Source organism: Choloepus didactylus, chromosome 10, assembly GCF_015220235.1.
Source record: "Choloepus didactylus isolate mChoDid1 chromosome 10, mChoDid1.pri, whole genome shotgun sequence".
Taxonomy (NCBI): domain Eukaryota; kingdom Metazoa; phylum Chordata; class Mammalia; order Pilosa; family Megalonychidae; genus Choloepus; species Choloepus didactylus.
In genome coordinates, this window is record NC_051316.1 from 125921411 (window position 1) to 125941796 (window position 20386).

Genomic DNA, 20386 nt, shown 5'->3' on the forward strand with positions numbered 1-20386 from the left:
AAAAAAAAAATTACAATTGTGGAGAGGATTTGGAGAAATAGGAACACTCATTCATTGTGAGTAGGAATGTAAAGTGGTGCAGCTGCTGTGGAAAAGAGTTTGACTATTTCTCAGAAATTAAGTATAGAATTAATGTATCATCCTGCAATCCTACTTCTACATACACCCCCAAAATTTCAAAGCACGGACTTAAACAGATATTTTCACACCAATGTTTATAGCAGAATTATTCACAATTGCCAAAAGATGGAAGTAACCAAAGTGTCCATTAACAGATGAACAGTTAAGCAAAATGTGGTATATATACACAATGGAATATTATTCAGTCCTAAAAGGCAATGAAGTTATAATATATGTGACAACATGGATGAACCTTGACGACATCATGTTGAGTGAAATAAGCCAGACACACAAGAACAAACTGTATGATCTCCCTTTTATGCTTTATTTTGTTTGGAAAAAAATTTTTTTATTTGATAAATAAAGTAATTTTTAAAAACTAAAAAAAAAAAAAAAAGAGAACCAAAGATTTTAAAATATGCCATATATTGGCATTGCTGGGACTGAGCCCAAAAAGCATTATATCCAGTGTGGAGGATGGGGTCCTGGTTTGAAACGGACTCTAAGGAGGTGGGGAGGCTGGACCACCGAGTGGGATGACGGAAGATGCCACTTGCATCTGCATCCTGGGGCTTCAGCCCAGCTCCGATTTAGGGCACAGCGGTGGGAGCCCGTTTAGACCCACCTCCCACTGCTGGCTTCCGTCTTGAGTCTCACGTCACGTGTCTTTCTACGTTCCACTGCGGAACTTCTCCAGTGCCAGAAAGCCTTGTGGGTTGGCTTGCAAGCAGAGACCAGTTCAGAGGAGGTGATGTTCTCTGCTTCAACCAGTGCACAACGGTAGCTCATGGATACCTTCTCCAGCCTACTGTCCCTTAGGTGGGCGCTTGTGGGTGATACTCGGCACACTTCTCAGGGGTCCTCGTGCAACTGAAAAACTATAGGTGACAGTAAGGAGCTCAAGGATACACCCAGAGTCACCTTCTCCTCTCTCGCTGCCGTACTCTCCCTATTCCTTCACTCCTGCTTTTTGAGAGCACCTGCGCCAAATCCTCATCTCAGGCTCAGCTTTGGGGGACCCCAAAACCTTCATTGTAGCAGGCCAGGAAATACTGGGTATGGACACGGAGTAGGATGAGTAGAACCTCTAAGCCAGCATCCCTCCTGCAGGTGGGGATGCCTTGAAGAAAATTGCAGTGTAGAGATGAACAGAAAATGCTATCCTGCTGGGATGGTTTGAAGCTGTATGTACACCGGAAGAGATCATGTTCTTAAAGCTAATCCATTCTCGTGGATGTGGACCCATTGTAAATAGGATCTTTTGGTGAGTAGGATCTTAAGTTGGGATATGACCCCATCTCATTCAGGGTGGGTCTTAGTCCTCTTACTGGAGTCCTTTATAACAGGATAAAAGACAGAGAGAGGACACAGAAACACACACAGAGAGAGAGAAGCTGAGAGAGAAAAGCCAGAGAAGCTGAGAAAGAAGGACACACAGAAAACAGAAACTACAGACAGCAGAGAGGAAGCCACTGAAGCCAGAAGCTGGAAACAACAAGACCCAGGAGAGAAGGACCAGCAGACGTCGCCATGTGCCTTCCCATGTGACAGAGGAGACGAGGTGCCAACCTCCTGCCTTCAGAGTCTGGGTATCATCTTGATGACGCCTTGAGCTGGACATTTTCACAGCTTCAGAACTATAAACTAGTAAGTTAATACAGCCCCATTGCAGAAGCCAACCCATTTCTGGTATATTGCATTTCATTAGCTTTAGCAAACTAGAACTACTACCTAATTGTTGTGACACTTGGGCCAGGCAGTTTTGCTGCAGATGCTCTGAGTAAGTGTAACACTTCCTTGATATCTTGGGAAGCAGCATGGCTTGAGCTGGCAGCAATCTGTATTGGTGGCAGCTGTTGTGGTTTAGGTGGCAGGACCACGTGGACAGGGCAATCGTATCAGAGCCCAGCTCTTCAAACCTCCACGATTGCGGCAACACCAGCTCGCCACTGACCGTCTGTGCAGCACTGACACCCGCAAAATGAGGCTGGCCACAGGGACGTGCCTGAGCTCCCCTCTCCAAGGAGGCCCCTGCAGGTGGACAATGAGGAGGACTAATTTCCAGGCAAATAGAAGCAACCCTGGAATGTTTGGAAGAAGAAATTTTAAAGAATATTTGAGGAAGGAAATGACTGAGCTCTGTGCTCATTTCACATCTAGGGGCTCAGACTTGTAATTTAGGTTTTAAAAGAAACATGAGCTTGTTTGTCATCACAAGTTGGCAAGATCTGGACATATTTCACAACCATATTATCAACAACTATTGAGTCCAGTGCTTCCCAAATTCAGTCATTTGTCTACCGCCTTAACAGTAAGCCATTTGTACTATTAGTTACTTAACAGTTTTCTTTGAACCAACATTTTTAAAACTTAAAAACTCTCTTTAGCTCATATTAAATAAAAATACATAAGAAATTATGGATTTGGTGTCTATTTATAGTTTTCTTTACATATTAAAATAAATACACAACTATTAAAATAGAATGTATCTAAAACACCAAATAAAATAAAACCCACCTGGTCTGGTATGCTAAAACTGCCCGAATGCAAAATACCAGAAATGGATTAGCTTTTACAATGGGGGTTTATTAGTTCACAAATTTACAGTTCTAAGGCCATGAAAATGTCCCAATTAAGGCATCAATAGGACGCTACATTCTCTGAAGAAAGGCTGATGGCATCTAGGTTTCCTCTGTCATATGGGAAGGCACATGGCCGGAGTCTGCTGGGCCTCTCCAGGGTTAACTTCTGGTTTCCATGACTTTCTCCAAAATGTCTCTGGGCTTCTGTCTTAGCTTCTCTCTCTCCTGTGCATCCTTGCTTGTTTCTCTCAGGGCGTTTCTCTCTAAACATCTGGGGATCCTCTCTTAGCTTCTCCAGGGCAAACTCTGGATTTCATTTCTTAGTTTCTCTCCTTGTTCTGGTTTCAATGGCTGTCTCCAAAATATCTCTGGGCATTTTCTGTCTAAATGTGTCTGAGCTCTCTTTAAAATGTTTCTGCCTTTTATCCTTTCATAGATGACACCAGGAAACTAATTAAGACCAACTGTTCGGGTTTGCTAAAGCTGCTGTTATGCAAAATACCAGAAATGGATTGTCTTTTATAAAGGGGATTTATTAGGTTACAATTTTATAGTTTTAAGGTCATAGAAGTGTCCAAACTAAAGTACCAACAAAAGAATGCCATCACTGAAGAAAGGCCAACGGTGTCCAGAACACCTCTGTTAGCTGGGAAGGCACATGGCTGGCATCTGCTGGTCCTTTGCTGCTGGGTTCTGGTTTCAAAGTGGCTCTCTCCAAAATGCCTCTGAGCTAGCATCTCCAAGCATCTCCAAGCAAGCATCAGCTCCCAAGCATTTCTTCAAAAGTTTCTCTCAGCTGCTCTGAGCTCCTTCTGTCTGTGAGCTCTCTTATAGGACTCCAGTGATTTAATTAAGACCCACCCTGAATGCATGGGGTCCACATGTCCATGGAAATGATTTAATTAAACATTTCTACCCTAATCCCAACAGACTAATCAGTCTGCCCCCAAAAGATTGCATTAAAGAATACGGATTTCTGGGAGACATAATATATCTAAATTGGCATATCCACCTTGAATGGGTGGGGTCACAGCTCCATGGAAATAATGTAATCAAAAGGTCCCACCTGCAATTGGGTGAGTCACATCTCCATGGAAACAGCCTAATCAAAAGATCTCACCTACAATAGGTCTGCTCCCATAAGATTTGAATTAGAAGAACATGGCTTTTGTGGGGTGCAGAACAGATTCAGACAAGCACACCACCTCATTCCACATATGGTGCACCCAAACACATTGGCATGCATTGATATAGATGTCACCATAACATCTCCTGACTCCTTCTCATCATAGTTATAGAACATACAAGTTTCTCTACTTTGTGAGATCTTAATTATCCATTAATTTTCCTATGCTTATAATTCTTCCAAGAAGTTTGTTCCTCAGAAGGAGGACATGGATGCTTTAATTTTGAGTCTTTAAATTTCCAAAAGTGTCTCTCTTTTGTTCCCATACATGAAATTTTGGCTGTCTGTAAAATTTTAATGTCATAATTCTTAATCCACAGGATTTTGTAGTATCCACTGTCTTGCCATTTTTAATATTGCGAATGAGAACTCCCATGCCAGTCTGAATCTCTTTCTGGATGAAAGTTTTTAGAATTTTTACAATATCCTTGAAATACTGAAACGTAACTGTTCTAGTTTGCTAATGCTGCAGAATGCAAAACACCAGAGATGGATAGGCTTTTATAAAACGGGGGTTTATTTCACTACACAGTTACAGTCTTAAGGCCACAAAGCATCCAAGGTAACACATCAGCAATCGGGTACCCTCACCGGAGGATGGGCAATGGTCTCCGGAAAACCTCTGTTAGCTAGGAAGGCAGCTGGCATCTGCTCCAAAGCTCCGGCCTCAAAACGGCTTTCTCCCAGGACGTGCCTTTCTAGCAAGCTTGCTTCTCTTCAAAACATCACTCCCAGCTGCACTCTCTTTCTTCCCCCCAAGTCAGATCATTTATATAGCTCCACTGATCAAGGCCCACCCCGAATGGGCGGGGCCACGCCTCCATGGGAACATCTCATCAAAATTATCTCCCGCAGCTGGGTGGGGCACACTCCAAGTAAATCTAACCAACACCAAAACTTCTGCCCCACACAAGACTATAAAGATAATGGCATTTGGGGGACACAATACACTCAAACTGGCACAGTAACCAAATATATCTTGGGGTGCATCTTTTAGGACAATTCTGCTTGGCACTCTTTGAAGAGTTTTGATTTGTAGATGAAGCTATTTATCAGCTCAGGAAAGTTGCTGTCTTAGTTTCCCAGCTGCTAAAACAAATACCACACAATGGGTTTTCTTAACCATGAGAAAATATTGGCCCATGGTTTGGAGGCTAGGAGAAGCCCAAATGAAGCAGTGTCCTGGCAACGCTTTCTCCCTGAAGACTGTGGTGTTCTGGGGCTGTCGGTGATCCTCGGTCCTCGGCTTTGCTGTCACATGGCAAAGCACATGGCGGTGTCTTCTTCTTTCCCCTCCAGGTTCCTTTGACTTCCTGCTTCTTCCCGTGACTTTCTCTCTGTCTGAATTTCATATTGTTTATAAAGGTCTCCAGTAATAGGATTAAACTTGGGCCACGCCTTAACTGAAGTAACATCTTCAGATGGGTCCACACCCACCAGAAAGCAGACCAAGACCAAGCACACGTCCAAACTGGGGCACACAGTCCAATCTGCCCCACTTGTCTTCATCCACTCTTCTTCCTTACTTCTAACTCCGTTCCAGAAATACTGGAACATGATGTCTATTCTCCCTCTCTCGACTTTTATCTCATACACTTACCTTTTGTGCTCTGAGAGGATCACATTTGCTCTTATGAGTTTATCCATTAAGTCACTGAATCAGTTTTCAACAGCATATGTGCTATAATTCCATTTTATTTGGGGAGCATACAATCATGCATGCTGTTTTCAAGGACTGTTTCTTGTTCACCTAGTAGTCCATCCCCTGTTTCTTTTACCCTCTGGAATTTCTCTGACAACCCAAATTTGAATTTTTTAAAAAGTATCTCTTGTTTTCTGCGACAATTATTATTTTTTTTTGTCTTTCATTTATCTTTTTTTAATTAGATTCAGTTTTATTGAAATACATTCACACACCATATAATCATCCATGGTGTACAATCAACTGTCCATAGTATAACGTAGTTACGCGTTCATCACCACAATCTATTTCTGAACATTTCCCTTACATCAGAAAGAACCAGAACAAGAATAAAAAATAAAAGTGAAAAAAGAACACCCAAATCATCCCCCCATCCCACCCCATTTGTCCCTTAGTTTTTATCCCCATTTTTCTACTCATCCATACACTAGATAAAGGGGGTGTGATCCACAAGGTCTTCACAATCACCCTGTGTGACAATTATTTTTAATGGAAGCCATGTGCTCCAATTGTACCATGGGTTTCCTTTTTTGAAGTTGCCGAATCTCCTCAGGTGACTGGTGCTTATTGTTGTGTTGATATTTATGAAGAGGAAAGTCTATATTGGAAAGGACTGATAGCTGTTCTGGGGACTGTCAGCAAGTGAGTGAGTCACTTTGCTGACCCCCATCCCTGACCCCGAGCTGCTCTCCAGCCTTTGTCCCCAGCCCCTGCTGGCACAGCCCTGTGGGTGTCAGCGTCACAGCAGATTCACAGGCAGGTCTGGCCTTGGCGGGGACTGTAAGACATCCAACCATACCATGCTTATATCTTCCAGAAAGCTCTCAGGGTTTTTGCCTAGTTGATTTTGTTCTTCCTTATTTAGCAATGGGGTTGCAGATTCTTTTATTTTTATTGTTTTAATCATCTCAATAAGATTTGGGGAAGGAGAGGACAATACTGTAAGCTCAAATTGCTATCTTGAAATAGGACCTGAGCACCTTCTCAGTTAGCCTGTGTCCAATAGGGCATTCTGTGGCGCCTGCCCGCACACATCAGACCTGCCCATTGCCAGGCCTACTTCCGATTTCCAGTCACCAGCGGCAGCCTCACTTTGCCTGACAGCTTTCTCTGGGGGCCTCAGCCCACTCTGCCTGAGCAAGGCTGGCCAGATGTCCCGTAGTTCGGAAACTTCAGTGCTTGTTCTGTGCTGGCTCCCAGATTTCCTAAGCAGAGAGTACAGCCCAGTGACCCACAGTGTGCAATAGTATGTTCAACTAACGTCACAATAGCACCCACCAAACTATAAAGGCTGCCTTGCACGGGGGAGCCCTGCTCCCCTACCGGTGTTTCCTGGGGTCACCTCCCAAATCAACTGCTTGTAAATGAATCCTCATGTGTAGGCTTTCTAGAAAGTTCTCTCTCCCGAATCAACTGGAGGGGAGAAGCCAGAGGCCAGGAGGCCAGCCTGGGGGTGTGAACAGGTATCCTACAGAAGGTAAGAGAGGCACCAATGGAAGATCAAATGCATGCAGTAGAGCAAGAATGCCCCAAGGTATTTTAAAAGTATTTTGACACTTAAAAATCAAAATTGTCATCATGGAAATATCCAGACTTTGTTGAACTTCCTAGCACTTATTTCATGGTTGATAATCATCACCATAATAGTTACCACTGCTATTGCTACCACATCTAAGAAGGCATTCAGTTATTGTATTGCCATTGTATTGTTGAATGAATGAGTGAATGAATGAATGAATAACTGGCTCCCAGGCTACTGGATGGATAGTGATGCCATTCACTGAGAGGGGCGAGAGGAAAAGGAGCAGGTTTGAGGGAAGGAGAGGTGGAGGAGGCAATCCCTTTCTACCAGTTCATCAGATAGCAGAGTACTTGGGGTCCTTCTTGGAACTCAGGGACTGGAATGCAGACTTAGGTGTGGGGATAATCAGATGATTTAACTGTGGCCATGGCACCACTACTGCCAATCACAAGGGATCCAGCCTAGTGCCAGGGCTGAGTGCTGGAGGCCCTAGTGGCCCAGATGGTAACACTTCACTTGTTGGACTAAGGGGAGGATGAGCAGAGGGGCAGGGGCCAGGGTCCCTGGGGGACTTCCCCAACAGCGGGTAGAGCCGTACCAGTGTGTACTCACAGATGATCTGAGAGGGTCAATGTGGTGGAAGACACGCTGAGAGAACGTGTTAGCCTTGAGGTTCCCAAGTGGGATATGGGAGTTACAGGGACCAAAGGGGCTGGAATTAATACACGCCTGGAATTAATACACTCTGTCAGACCCCAGAAAAAAGAGTCTAACATATAGAAGGAATGTCTGATCCAGGGGCCCTGCTGCTTATCTCACAGATACCAGGTGCACCATAAACTAAGGGTTGAAGGCTGTTTTAGAAATCCCAGTCACAGTGGCACCTGGACCCAGGGGGTGGACAAGGCAAGATCAGATATGCCCATAAGATGAATGACCACAAACAAGCCAGAAGGCCTGCTTCCTCCACATAGATAATACAGTGCACATCAAAGAAGAGTAGTGTGTTAAAACCCTAGTAACCAGTGAGCAGAAACTGGTAAGCACTCACCCAATCAAGGCCCAGAACACACTCGGCAGGACCCTTCCCCCCCAACACCCAACGTGGGTTTTTCCTTTAAGAAATGCTGCTCTCAGAAAGAGGGCTGGAGCCGTTTTTTCCTTTCTTTCTTTTCTGATGGCTCCCACCTGCTTTCTTCTGCTTTCTTCCTCTAATAAACCTTAAACTCTCTACTTAAACCATGACTCGCTGCGTTCTGTGGATTCTTGAACAGCTCTGAACCTAACACAGTCCCAGAGAGACGAGAAGGTCTTCTCTTTCCCGTGTGGTCACTCTCTGCCATGCAGTAACTTAAGCCTGGAGCTATCTGCCAACAACTCCTGCCTGATGGGCTCCTGTCCTCAGCTGGAGGGAAGGAAGTCATATGTGGAGCAAAGCAGGAGCAGGACGGAGAAAGAAAGAGATGGAGAGCTGATCAAGTGAGCATGTCTTTGGCTCCCCTGCCTGCCCTTCCTGGTTTCATGAGCCTATCCATTCTTTTCTTTTTTTTTTTCTTCTGCTTACATTAATTTGAGCTGTGTTTCCATTATTGACTAATACAGGGTGTCTAGACAAGTACTCAGCTGTACTGGGTTGCTGATCCCGCGCCGTCTCCTTCTCGCACTCCCTTCAGAATCGAGTGACGTGGCATTGTCCGAGCCATATAATGTGCAAAGGATGCAGGAACTAGGGGGGTGACTCCTATGGCCCAATCCCTTTGTTCCCCTGGTTTTCCTTCAGGGCATAGAGTCTGGGTCCTAGGCTTCTGGGGTTCACCAGGATGTGGCCAATTCTAGGCTGGCAGAGAGGATTTCCCTAGACCATCTTCCTTGTGATCACCGTCCCCCATTCCCATCTCAGGCTACCTTCTCCATCCCTTTTCTGTCTGCAAAGTTCATGCCCCCTGGCATGGATGTGGTGGCCTTTTCTGTTCTTCTGGTTCTGTTGCTTGACAGGTGACGTTGGATGCCACAGGCTTTAGGACTTGAATGTCTGCAGTATGGACCCAGAGCAAGGATCCAAAAGACCAGTAAAGATGAACCATGGGGGCACGTCTTCCTTCCCGTATCGTATGTACCTTAAGAGTGTTAGTCTCCTTTCCAGCCTGGAGGTGTACTCAAAAAGGCCTCCAGGCACTGAAAGCTTGGAGACGCTTTAGTCACCATGTTTCAATTGTGTGACAAGAGTCAGATGTGAGACACCTCAGGTTTTCAGAAGAGGAAGCGTGACAAAAGGCAGGTGGGTTGGAAAAAAGGGGATTTATGATGGATGAAGCAGAATTTGCACTGGCCATTGGCAGAAGGATGGGCTAGACCTAGAGAGATGAAGGCTTTCCTGCCATGGGGCCTCTGTGGCTTGCTTGGGTTGCCACAAGGACACCAGGCTTGTGGCTTCTGGATTGGGAGATGTGACCGGAGAGCTTGTGTGGGGCCAATGTTGAGTCAGGGTCTTGGATGCCAGGTCCAGGATTCTGACCCTCATTCTGAGTCTGCGTGGAGTTGGGGTGGATTCAGTGTCACCTTCTGGCAGAGCCGGGGATGCGCTCTCCCAGCTCACGAAGATGCAGGAAAGGCGAAGGGTCTGAGCCTCAACAACCTCTCCAAGGGTTAAGCCACAGGAGGCTTGCTTTCTTTGAGCTCTGCCCCGACCCCCACCCCACAGTGGACATTGTGAATATAATTAAATCCACTATAGTGTACACTTAAAATGGTTAAAATGGGAAATTTTGTGTTATATATATTAATGGCAATAAAGAAAAAAGTAAATGGGTCATAATTTATTAATATGTTTAATAACTGGGAGATGATATGATGATGATGATCTTAACCCAACCTCCCTGATAGAAAGAGGCAGGCACTTGTCAAATGTCATGCATTGAAACAGCAAAGTCACAATACATCCTGTTTCCCAGTCTCAGGTTCTTCTACCCACCCCACTCTGCCCCCACCAAGTGGGAGACACCAGGCAGGAGCAGAGAAGCATGCAGGGAAAATCTTTTTCAATTAAAATTTTTAATTACTTTTAAATTAAATGAAATTTCAATTAATGTTTACAAACAAAAATCGACTTGTTCTCTGAGCGCTTCCTGAGGGGTAGCACAAGCACAGTGACGTGATTAGCAAGGCCATCCCAGGTCAACTTCCAGATCGGTATGGGAAATAAAGGAACTAGGGAAAAGAAAAGTCAAACAGAAGAAAGCACCTGGAAAAGATGTTTTTATGTTCACTCACAAGGGAAAAAAAAAATCAAAGCATACAGCATGGAGATACACATATCTTAGAAAATTCATCCCTACAAATCTTTTTGTTTCAGTAAATGTTGCAGTTATATTTCTGGAGTTGACAAATGAAGTAATAAAATCAGGGTGTGGGGGGGCAGCAAGGGAAAGATAATTGTGTGCTGTTTGTTTTCTAGTTTCAGACAATTTGGAGTTTCAGTTTTCCCAACAAGTCAGAGTTATATAAACAGATGCCGTACTAAAATCTGAAAATAAACATCTCCTAAAGCATGATGGCAGTAAAATTTTAGGGGGAAAAAAATTAAAGTCCGATAATATCAGTAAACACAAGTAGGATCATTTGAACAGCTCTGTTTCTCCGTGTGGACAGCGGTTCCGAACGATGGGTGCGTGTTAAAGAATGAAGCATTTGGTCTGCATATAACTTAGAAAGGGGTAACGGTTCTAAAAAATGAATTTGTAAGAAAACATGAAGGACGTCTTACACTCAACAACAATGGCAAAAAGGAGGAAATGACTCTCTAAGGAACGCGGTGGGCAGAGCGCCATGCCTTTGTTTCCGACTTGCTCTCAACCTGTGTGGGAAAGCATTCCCGTCACGCCGCGTGGGGCTTTCCCACAGAATCTAGCACCAGCATGCGGATCAGATTTTGTCTTTGATCTGAGTCCTTTATGTCTTCAATTTTGAGTGTACTGAGGTATGTTTTCTTTGGTTGTTGACGTGACGAATGTGTGATAAAAAGCTGTAATATTTACAACATTTAAACACTTTTAAAATTTCAGTGTCAACTTTTCACATAAGAAAATTGGGAAAACTCTTATGAATCTTCGGAAGATGGTTACTTCCTCGCGTCGGTCATGAAACTGTTTTCGATACACAGAACGATCAGGCTGTTGGCACAGCTATAGGCCTTCTGGCCCAGAATCAGCCCCGTGCTCAGCGGGGAAGCGAATCCCGTGACCGCCCCGTCCGCGGTTCGCCACGCTTCACAGTAGTTATCCACCAGGCGGACCCCGTGGGGGCTGGAGCCATGCCAAACGACCTTCTGGGGCCTACGGAGTAAATTTTATCACGTTACATTTTGGAATTACACTTCGTTGTCATATATCTCGCTGAGCAAACTGGCTTAAGTCTGGGGACTACCACGACGTGATCACAAACCACTTCTCTATCCTCATCACTCTTTCCAACTCTCTGGCTGCATAATATTCCAACCACACGCAGCTTGTACGTGTTCTCCAGTTATCCCCTCTGCTTTTGGGAATTTGAACCCTTGTTCTGAGATCCCTTAGTCTGGGGGAGCCTCTCTCTCATTTTCATCTTCTTATCTATCAAAGTCCAATAAATGACTCCTCTTGTGTGAAGGCTTCTCTGATTTTTGCCCCCAAATAAGAATGGATATTTCCTCTGTGCTCCTGTAATGTTATGTGTCTCCACTTTCTAACGATAGTATTCTGTCTAAGATTAGAGCTCATCTGTGTCTGTGTGCCCACAGATTGAGCCACGTAAGGGCCTAGCCATGTAGGCTTATTACTGTGCCTTCTAGGCCTGGCATAGAACAGGTACCCAGGGAAAGTTGGCAGAGTTGTCCTATTCTGCAAAGCACACATAATTTTCAAAGCATTAGAGGACAACTCACAGAATAGGGTTACAGAATCACCAGGGGCATCATCACTTACCACTTACTAAGTGCCTCCTGTGTGCTAGATGCTCTCACACATACTCATTTAATTCTCACAACAATCCCAAGGCACACGTATGACTATCTTCTCCCATTTTCCAGGCAAGGCTGCTGAGCCTCAGAAGTGAAAGGCCCCTGAACAAGTTTCCATATGGAGCTACTGGACTTGGGCCTCCTTGCTCCAAGGCCAAGGCATGTCCCACAGCCCGTGGTTGACTCTCCAAGGCATTATGCTGGCAACACCCCAGAGGGCAGCTGATAAAGGCTTCCCCTCATTAGGATGTCTCCTAAAACCATCTTTCGCACCAGATACCATCAGGGCTACCACCCCTACTTACCAAGAAGGATCTGTCATTACATCTCGGCCATCAAAGGAGTATATGGGCACATGTGCATTGAACCGGCCTCCGTTGCCAGAAAAAATCGTGTCCCAGTTATTAAAAAGCACTTGGCCCTATGGAGACAAAATGCCGTGTCAGAATCCCTATGCCATCAGCCTGCAGACAGATTAGCTTTTCACTCATTTTTCAAGCCCCAGATGCTACTTCACACCAAAGCCTCCAATCCCAACCCAGAGCCTGGGCACAGTGAAACTCAGGGCATATTTGGGGTCTGATTTTAGAATCCATCCTTGAACCCTTCTGATTTTCCTGTCTCGTTTCTTGGGAGTAACGTGTGTATCAGGCTCCTCCCCATCAAAAGTGTGGTTTAGATCTATATTATTACTGTTATTTTCCAAATGTTGTATGTATACTCGGAGCTTCAACTTCAGGCCGGGCCTTGTACCAGTCTCCACTGTGGGTGACAAGGAGATGAATCTCTTAGCCCTTTTCCAGAAGGAACCTGGTCTCTTGCAGGGAAAGCCAAGGTCAAAAATAATCTGAGAGGGTCAATGTGGTGGAAGACAACAACCCTGGGAGAGGAGATGGAAAGTGCAGGGTCTGGGCTCAGGATGGAACTTGTTAGCCTCGAGGTTCCCAACTGGGATATGGGAGTTACAGGGACCAAAGGGGCAGGAAGTTCCTTTGAGGTCTATTTAGCATCAGGTGCAAGGAGGTACGTGAGCAATGGCCGAACTTCCCCGTTCCCCTGTTGCCCAGAAGGAGACGGCAGCTTTCATGGTACAACTGAGGGATCCCGTGAGGCCCTGCCAGCAAATGGGGGGCAGAGAAACATCTGCCAGGCTTTGCCAGCCTAGATGCACACAGAGCCCCAAACCAGGAGGCAGGGTACAGTGCCTAAGGCCTGTGTCCTGACATCAGCATTTGCAGGCTGTTCTCTGGGGCTCTCAGAGGATGCCCTGCAGGAGGCCTCCTTGGGCGGGACCCCGAGACCCAGGCCCAGGAGCCAGGGTCCCTAATCCTAGTCTGCAGTGCCTCTGACCAAACTGCTTTCTTCCTCTGAACCTTGGTTTCTTCATCTGATAAACTGACCATTTTTTATTGGAGGTATCTATTAAGATAATGGATACACAAACAAAGCAAACAAAACAAAAACCATCTGAATGAAAGGGGTTATCACCACCCCTCCTGTTGCTCCAAGAATCACAGACCAGCCAAGAAGGAAGGGTCGCTGTGAATATAGAAAAACTGAGGTCCAGAGAGGGAAAGCAACTTGCGCAAAGTCACACAGCCTGGAGCCAGCACACTCCTGCTGACATCCTGGAGCGGCAACTGCCTTCGGTCCCTGGGGAAGGAGGCCAGAGGGTGTGGAAGGCCTGGGGAGCATGCCCTTACCTTGAGGTTCACTATCGGAAGGCTGTATTTCTCTGCTTTCCTCACAACCGTGGAGAGATCTTGCAAATGGGTGGATAAGAATGCTCGGTAGGTGGACAACAGCCCTGCAGCCCTGGCCTCCCGGAAGCACTGGAAATCGGCTCGGATGTCCCCAGAAAATGGCGTGTTCAGAGCCACCAAGTGCAGCTGCAGACAATTAAGCGAGACAGACAACCCTCACTTGAAAGAGCTGAAGGCAAACTCCAGCCGCCGTCATCATCTCACATTCCTAAGACGATTCCAGACTCCTTAGGAGGGAAGGCACGTTAGCGATCATCTCTAGCTAGCATTGGGATTTCAGCCTCTGCTTGCCGTCTCTAGTGAAGGAGAGCTCGTGGTCTCCCAAAGCAGTCTGCTTCATTCTGAACAGCTCTACGTGGTAGAGAAGGCTGCCTTATAGGAGAAAACAAAGCAAAACACTGCTTCCACCAAATAAAGCACTTCAGAGATCTGAACCCAGCCCTCCAGCCATTAGGGAGACCTCTGGGTCTGTCCCTAGCCCTGTCACCTGCCTGGGTCGGGGTTTTAAGCTGGTTTTGGTCCTGCACCCCATCGCTGCACTAAGCTGTCTGCCTGCTGCCCACTGAGGGGCCAGGAAGGAAAGGCCTGGGCAGGAGAAGGGCAGATGGTGGTCCCCAAGGCTGCTGGGAGGGAGCCTTTTGGAAACCAGGGGTCATACAATGAGTCAGCTTCATCTCCCTGCCCAGTCTGTCTTCTCCCACACTTTGTCTGCCAAAACCCAGCCCAAACCCTTACTGCCCTCTCCCCAACCCTCTCTCTCGCTGTCTCTTTCGGAACACAGCCTGCTATCGAGGACCCTCATCCCTGCTCCTCAATCTCATTGGCACAGGGCTGGGGAGGCCGCAGCAGGCCCTGAGCCCCAGGTGCCCGGAAAAAAAAATAATTTTAAATATCTTAAACCCAAGGACCCGTGGTGAGCCCCACGCGGGGGTACAGGAGATGGTCGGCACATCTCCCCCTTTCCACACTGGCTCCCGTCCAAGCAAAGCCTCTGTCCGTCCCCGGCACCGAGGGGCTCTGCGCTGGCACCTTCTGCATGTGCAGCCTCCAGCTGGCTCAGGCTGCCCAGGTGCTCCTTACACTTCCCCTGACATCTCCCTTTCACTGCCCCTTGGCTTCCCATTGCGAGGAGGACAGACGCCAAGCCTGCCCTGCCCCCAGTGTCTTTCTCATCCTCCCCCAGATCCCCCTGTCCTCATTAGCTCCACAGAGGACGGGGCCAGCAGCACCCGCAGACCCTGGCTGAGCTGTGACCGCCCGCAGCCTTCCGGACAGCAGGGCCTTGTGCCCGTGACAAGGAGCACACTGGGTGCCCTGGCGGGTCTGCGGTCCCCATAAACCATCTGAGTGGGGAATCCCAGGAGGCAGTACGATATGAAAGCCCAAAACCCTGCACGGGGGTCCATCCGGAGATGGAGACCTGGGAGTCCTGGGTAGAGCATTGGAGGGTGGAAGTGGTGGAGGGGGTAGGACTCCCCAAAGGGGACCAACCAGAGGGAAGAGGATGGACGGTGAGGAGCAAAACCCAGAAAGGACCCCACGGAAGCAACTGAGGGAGCCAAGAATATTCCCCGACGGCAAGACGGGGGCTTCGGGGCTCGTCACTCACCAGGGCCCTCCTAGACCACCAGATGTCCCCCCTACAGGTAAAGCCCGGCCTTGCCATGGAGCTCTACAGCCTCTGGCCCTGCTGGCCTCCCTCTCGGGCCTCTGGAGACCCTGGCATTCGAGGCCGGGGCCTCCGCTCTCACCAGACTCCAACTGATAGCGGGATAAGTAGCAAATACTCAATATAATTCTTTAGCTGGGAAACGCTTAGTGTAGTCTTCAGTAGCCAAAAGGAAAAAAGAAAAAAAAAAACCTGTTTATTAAGATGACCTCACTCAAGCAGCCTCGAGTTACTCTAAGTGTAAAAAGCCCTTGTTAAATAACTTGCTGTTGCTCTAATCTCAACAACAACAAAAAACTTACTCCCTGTTCTCAGGGACTTTCCCAGCGTTGCCTACAGGAGGATAACCATATAGTCTGATAAGCAGTCCCTTCTTGAAAAACTGAAAAACAAGCCTGAATGAGGGGAGGACTTCAAGATAACAGGAGAAGTGACCAAACAGCTTTCTCTATTTTTTTTTCCCTTCTGCTTTCTTCTGGATTCTGGCCATTTCTTTGTCTGTTTTGCGTTATAAAAGCCCAAACTACTCTTCTCACTCTGAACTGGTCTTGGAAAGTGTTTTTTCCCTCCAGTTCCTTGTTGATGCATCTTCAATAAACTCAACCTTCTCACCAAAGCAGAGACTGGTTTCTCTGTTTGATAGGGGATCAAGCAGGCCTGACTATTTAGGACCGTGTTTTCTAACGGTAACACGGTCTGTGTCTGGGTGGGGTCCACATAAGGGAGGCCCCCATGCTGCAGATGAGATTCCAGGGGGGGCCAGAAAAGGTGTGCAGTGAGGGTGTCTTCTCTGCCATGCCCCCATTTCCCCCCATCTCCCACCTCCCCTTTCTAAAGGGATGTACCAAGAAATAATGTCTGGAGTGGTGGTTGTATCTGCATGGCCAGATTCAGGACTTTTTTGCTATCAGATTTGTATTTCTCTAATTGCTGGAACATTTTTATAATGAATATGTATCATTTTTATGAAAACAATAAACTCACAATGACCAAAATGTTCAAATGGTTATTTCTTGGGATGGTTGTGGTTTCAGCAGAGTTCTACGTGATTGACTATTTTCTTCTCCATTCATACTATATGCATCATCACATACAAGAATGAATATGTATTTTTTTTTTCACTTTAAATGCTATTAAATTGGGAAGAGGAGGAGGGCAGGAGGAGGGTGGTGTGCCCACAAAAAGGCAAAAGTAGGGATCCTTGAGGTGGCAGAAACCTGTGTCTTGCCTGCATCAATGTCACTCTGCTGGGTGTCATGTGCTACAGTTTGCAAGATGTTACCATTGAGGAAAACTATCTTATTAACTGGAACTGCAGAAGAATCTTCAATTATCTCAAAATAAAATTTTTAATTAAAAAAAGACAGGGTCTCTGCAGAAGAAAAATGTTATTTCAAAAACCCTTGCCCCAACTTCCTTCTCCCCTGCAAGCTAAGTTTTTGAATCCTCAGCTACACTCGCTTCTCTCTTTCCTTACCTCCATTTACTCCTCTACACACTAGAATCTTGTGGGGTCCCTCCAGCCCACTGAAATGCTTTCTCTAGTTTCTAAATTTGAAGGACACCTTTTAGCACTTTCTATGGCCCGCTTGGCTGCATTTGAGGTTGTTGGTTATGACCTCGTGTGGCATTTTCTTCCTCTTTGGCTGTGTCGTCTCAGGTCCCTTCTGCTCCCTTCTCATACTGTTCATCACTTCCTTCTTGTCTTTTGCTCCTCACAGTCTATTCTCTTCTCACTGGATTGATTCTCTTTGGGGTACCCTACCCCCTCCACCATCGCCATCGCCATTGCCCTGCTCAAGACCCCCACATCTGTATCTCCAGGCCACACCCCCTGTGCGGTTTTGGGCTTTTGTACCCTACGGCCTCCTGGGATTCCCCACTCAGGTGGCCCACGGGGACCTCAGACCCACTGTGCCCCACACATGTCCTCCTCGGAGCATGTCAGCACTGCCATCACCACCTACGCTAAAAGGGGTGGCCTTACGCCGTTTGACCGCACCCTCCTGGCCACTCTTGACTGCTCTGGAGTGGGCAGTTGGTCCCAGCTGACCTCAGACGGCCTCTCCCAGGCTCTGAACTCAGTCAGGTAGTCCTGGCCCTGCAGTTGTGAGATCACATGGAGCTGGGCCCGCTCTCTGCAAGCTGATGCTGCCTGCATCTGTGTGTTGGGGTGGGGGCAGGCAGGGAGAAAGACCCTTACAGAAGTTGGAAGAGACAGCAGGGCCAACTAATAGGGACAAGGGTCCACAAGGCCAGGTCATGCTACCTGAAATCGAGCTCCTTGAGGGTCCTTTAGTTATCTGAGCAAGTTCTCCGTCACCTAAGCTAGTGAAGGAATAGTACATGGGGATCTCTATTCCTGGCAACTCAATGATCCCTGGGAGGGAAAATCTCCTCACCCAATTAACCAAACAGAAGCCTGGACATTGTTCCTGACCTCTCTCTTGTCCCCACTGTCTGTGCCAGTTTGAAAATATTGTGTCCCTCAAACGCCATTATCTTTGATGTAATCTTGTGTGGGCAGACATTATCAGTGCTGATTAGATTGTAATTCTTTGAGTGTTTCTTTGGAGATGCGCCCCACCCAGCTGTGGGTGATGACTCTGATTGGATAATTTCCATGGAGGTGTTGCTCCGCCCATTCAGGGTGGGTCTAAGTTGAGTCACTGGAGCCATATAAATGAGCTGACGGGCAGAGGGAACTCAGTGCAGCTGTGAGTGACATTTTGAAGAGGAGCCACAGCCAAGAGGGACACTTTGAAGAAAGCACAGAAGCTGCAGATGAGAGACAGTTTGGAGATGGCCATTGAAAGCAGACTCTTGCTCTGGAGAAGCTACGAGAGGACAAATACCCCAAGTGCAACTAAGAGTGACATCTTTGAGGAACTGCAGCTTAGAGAGGAATGTCCTGGGAGAAAGCCATTTTGAAACCAGAACTTTGCAGCAGATGCCAGCCACATGCCTTCCCAGCTAACAGAGGTTTTCCGGACACCATTGGCCATCCTCCAGTGAAGGTGCCCAATCGCTGATGTGTTACCTTGCACACTTTATGGTCTTAAGACTGGAACTGTGTAATCAAATAAACCCCCTTTTATACAAGCCAATCCATTCCAGCAGCATTAGCAAACTAGAACACTGTCCCATATACAATCAATGACCAAATGTGTCACTCCTGTCTCAACTTCTGGCCCAAACACCTTGTTACACTGTGTTGTAACTGCCTGGTTGGCACATTGAGGGTAAGAACCATGTGCCAAGCACGGGGACCTGCCCCCAGCAGACACGAAGTATTTGCAGAGTGAATGCATGAACTGTACTTACTGCAGGCTTCTGAGAATTGGTACTTAAAATAGGCATCAGTGGAGGCTGCGGCTGATGTGGCTGTTAAGTAAAAGAGAAAAAAAAAACACAAATGGTTTTGAATGTGCATTCAATCTATTCTTCAGAATGCACTGAGGTGCAAGTGCAAGTTTCTAGAGAAGACACTTTAAATAGTTTGTCAAAGTCTCTTGGGCCACTCTTAACTGTGAAGAGTTTCATGCTCGAGTAAAAAGACCATCCCTAGAAAGGGAGGAAATGTTGCCAAGCCTTTTAGAAGGAACACTGAACCAAGAAAGTCCATGTTCATGGCCAACTTGTTTGCTTAACAGAGCAAGTCTCTTCAGAGCCTCAGTTTCCCCATCTGCAAAATGGGGATAAGAGTACCCACCTCCTGGGGTTGCTGTAAGACTAAAAATGGACAATGTTCGTATCAGGTAAAGAAGTCTCAGAGTGCCAAACATTAAGGTGCTCTTCCAGATTGCTTATGTCAACCAACAATTTCACAGATGAGTAAACTGAGGCTGGGAGAGGGGAAGCCCCTTGCCTGGAGTTTTCAGCCACTCCCTGGAAGTAGCCAGCCAGTCTCTGGCCTCTGAGTCCAGCTCTCCCTCAACCCCACTGTGAGAACATTCTGTCGCCACCTGGTAATCTCAGGGCTTCCACCCACGGAGCTGGCTGTGCGGAATCTGTAGAATTCAGTGCTAGATACCAAGGGGGTCCCAGTAAAGGAAGGAGCAACCAGGCCCGGAAACTACTCACGTTGTTGGAAAGCGCGGGGGGTGGCGGGCTGTCGTCAGGAATGGGGATCAGTTCCCCCAGCTGTAAGGAAAACGGTATGTTGAAAATGAAACCCCCATTAGAAACCATTTCCCAATTTTCAAAACAGAAAAATGGCATTTGCAGGTTATTGTTTTTAATAACAACCATCATTCTTTTTTCTAAGGGTGGGTTATTATTTTTAGAGGATATCAGGAGGCAGTTTTGTTAAAGGAAATTTAAGAATTACCTGTAATTTTCTCCAACCATCTCGGACCCGTATGAAAAACTCCGTGCTGTCCCGCAGGTAAATGAATGTTCCTTCTATAACCAAATGTGCTTTCTGCAGCATGTCATCCATGTCGCTGAATGATGTGACCTGTCAGATCATTTCAAATTCTGAACACTGCAGTTATTACAGCAGCAGCATAAGATGAGAAAACCGGCCCCTCTAGTCAAATACGAGCCGTGCCCTCAAATGGCTTACTGTGCCACATGAAGATCTAAAACTTCATTCATAGCCAAAGAGGATGATTTTTGATAAAACAAAAACAAGTATCACTTTGCAACACAAATATAAAGGACAATAAATGAATTAAAACATAGAAGATAATTTTCTAAGAGTACAAATCCATGTAAAAACTGCAAGCAGAGACTTTGCTAGGTTTGGGCATAAACAAAATCATCAGTAAGTTTGGCCACTTCCATTTTTTAAGCTGCTCAGTGGCACTGACATTTTTATATGGTGTTATCTCGTGCTGTTCCTTAA

At 46.5% G+C, this 20386-nt stretch overlaps 1 protein-coding gene across 2 annotated transcripts in view; it reads right to left on the reverse strand.

Moving 5' to 3' along the window:
* Positions 1-10144: 10144 nt before the first annotated feature.
* COL15A1 (collagen type XV alpha 1 chain) overlaps positions 10145-20386 on the reverse strand; it is a 113853-nt gene continuing 103611 nt past the window's right edge. For both annotated transcript variants that reach the window (XM_037797014.1, XM_037797013.1), the window contains 6 exons: positions 19868-19996; positions 19621-19680; positions 18862-18921; positions 13809-13994; positions 12411-12526; positions 10145-11443 (listed from right to left, as the gene is read on the reverse strand). In XM_037797014.1, the coding sequence (XP_037652942.1) occupies positions 11230-11443; positions 12411-12526; positions 13809-13994; positions 18862-18921; positions 19621-19680; positions 19868-19996 (765 nt within the window). In that variant the 3' untranslated portion in view covers positions 10145-11229. The remainder of the gene's footprint in view (positions 11444-12410; positions 12527-13808; positions 13995-18861; positions 18922-19620; positions 19681-19867; positions 19997-20386) is intronic.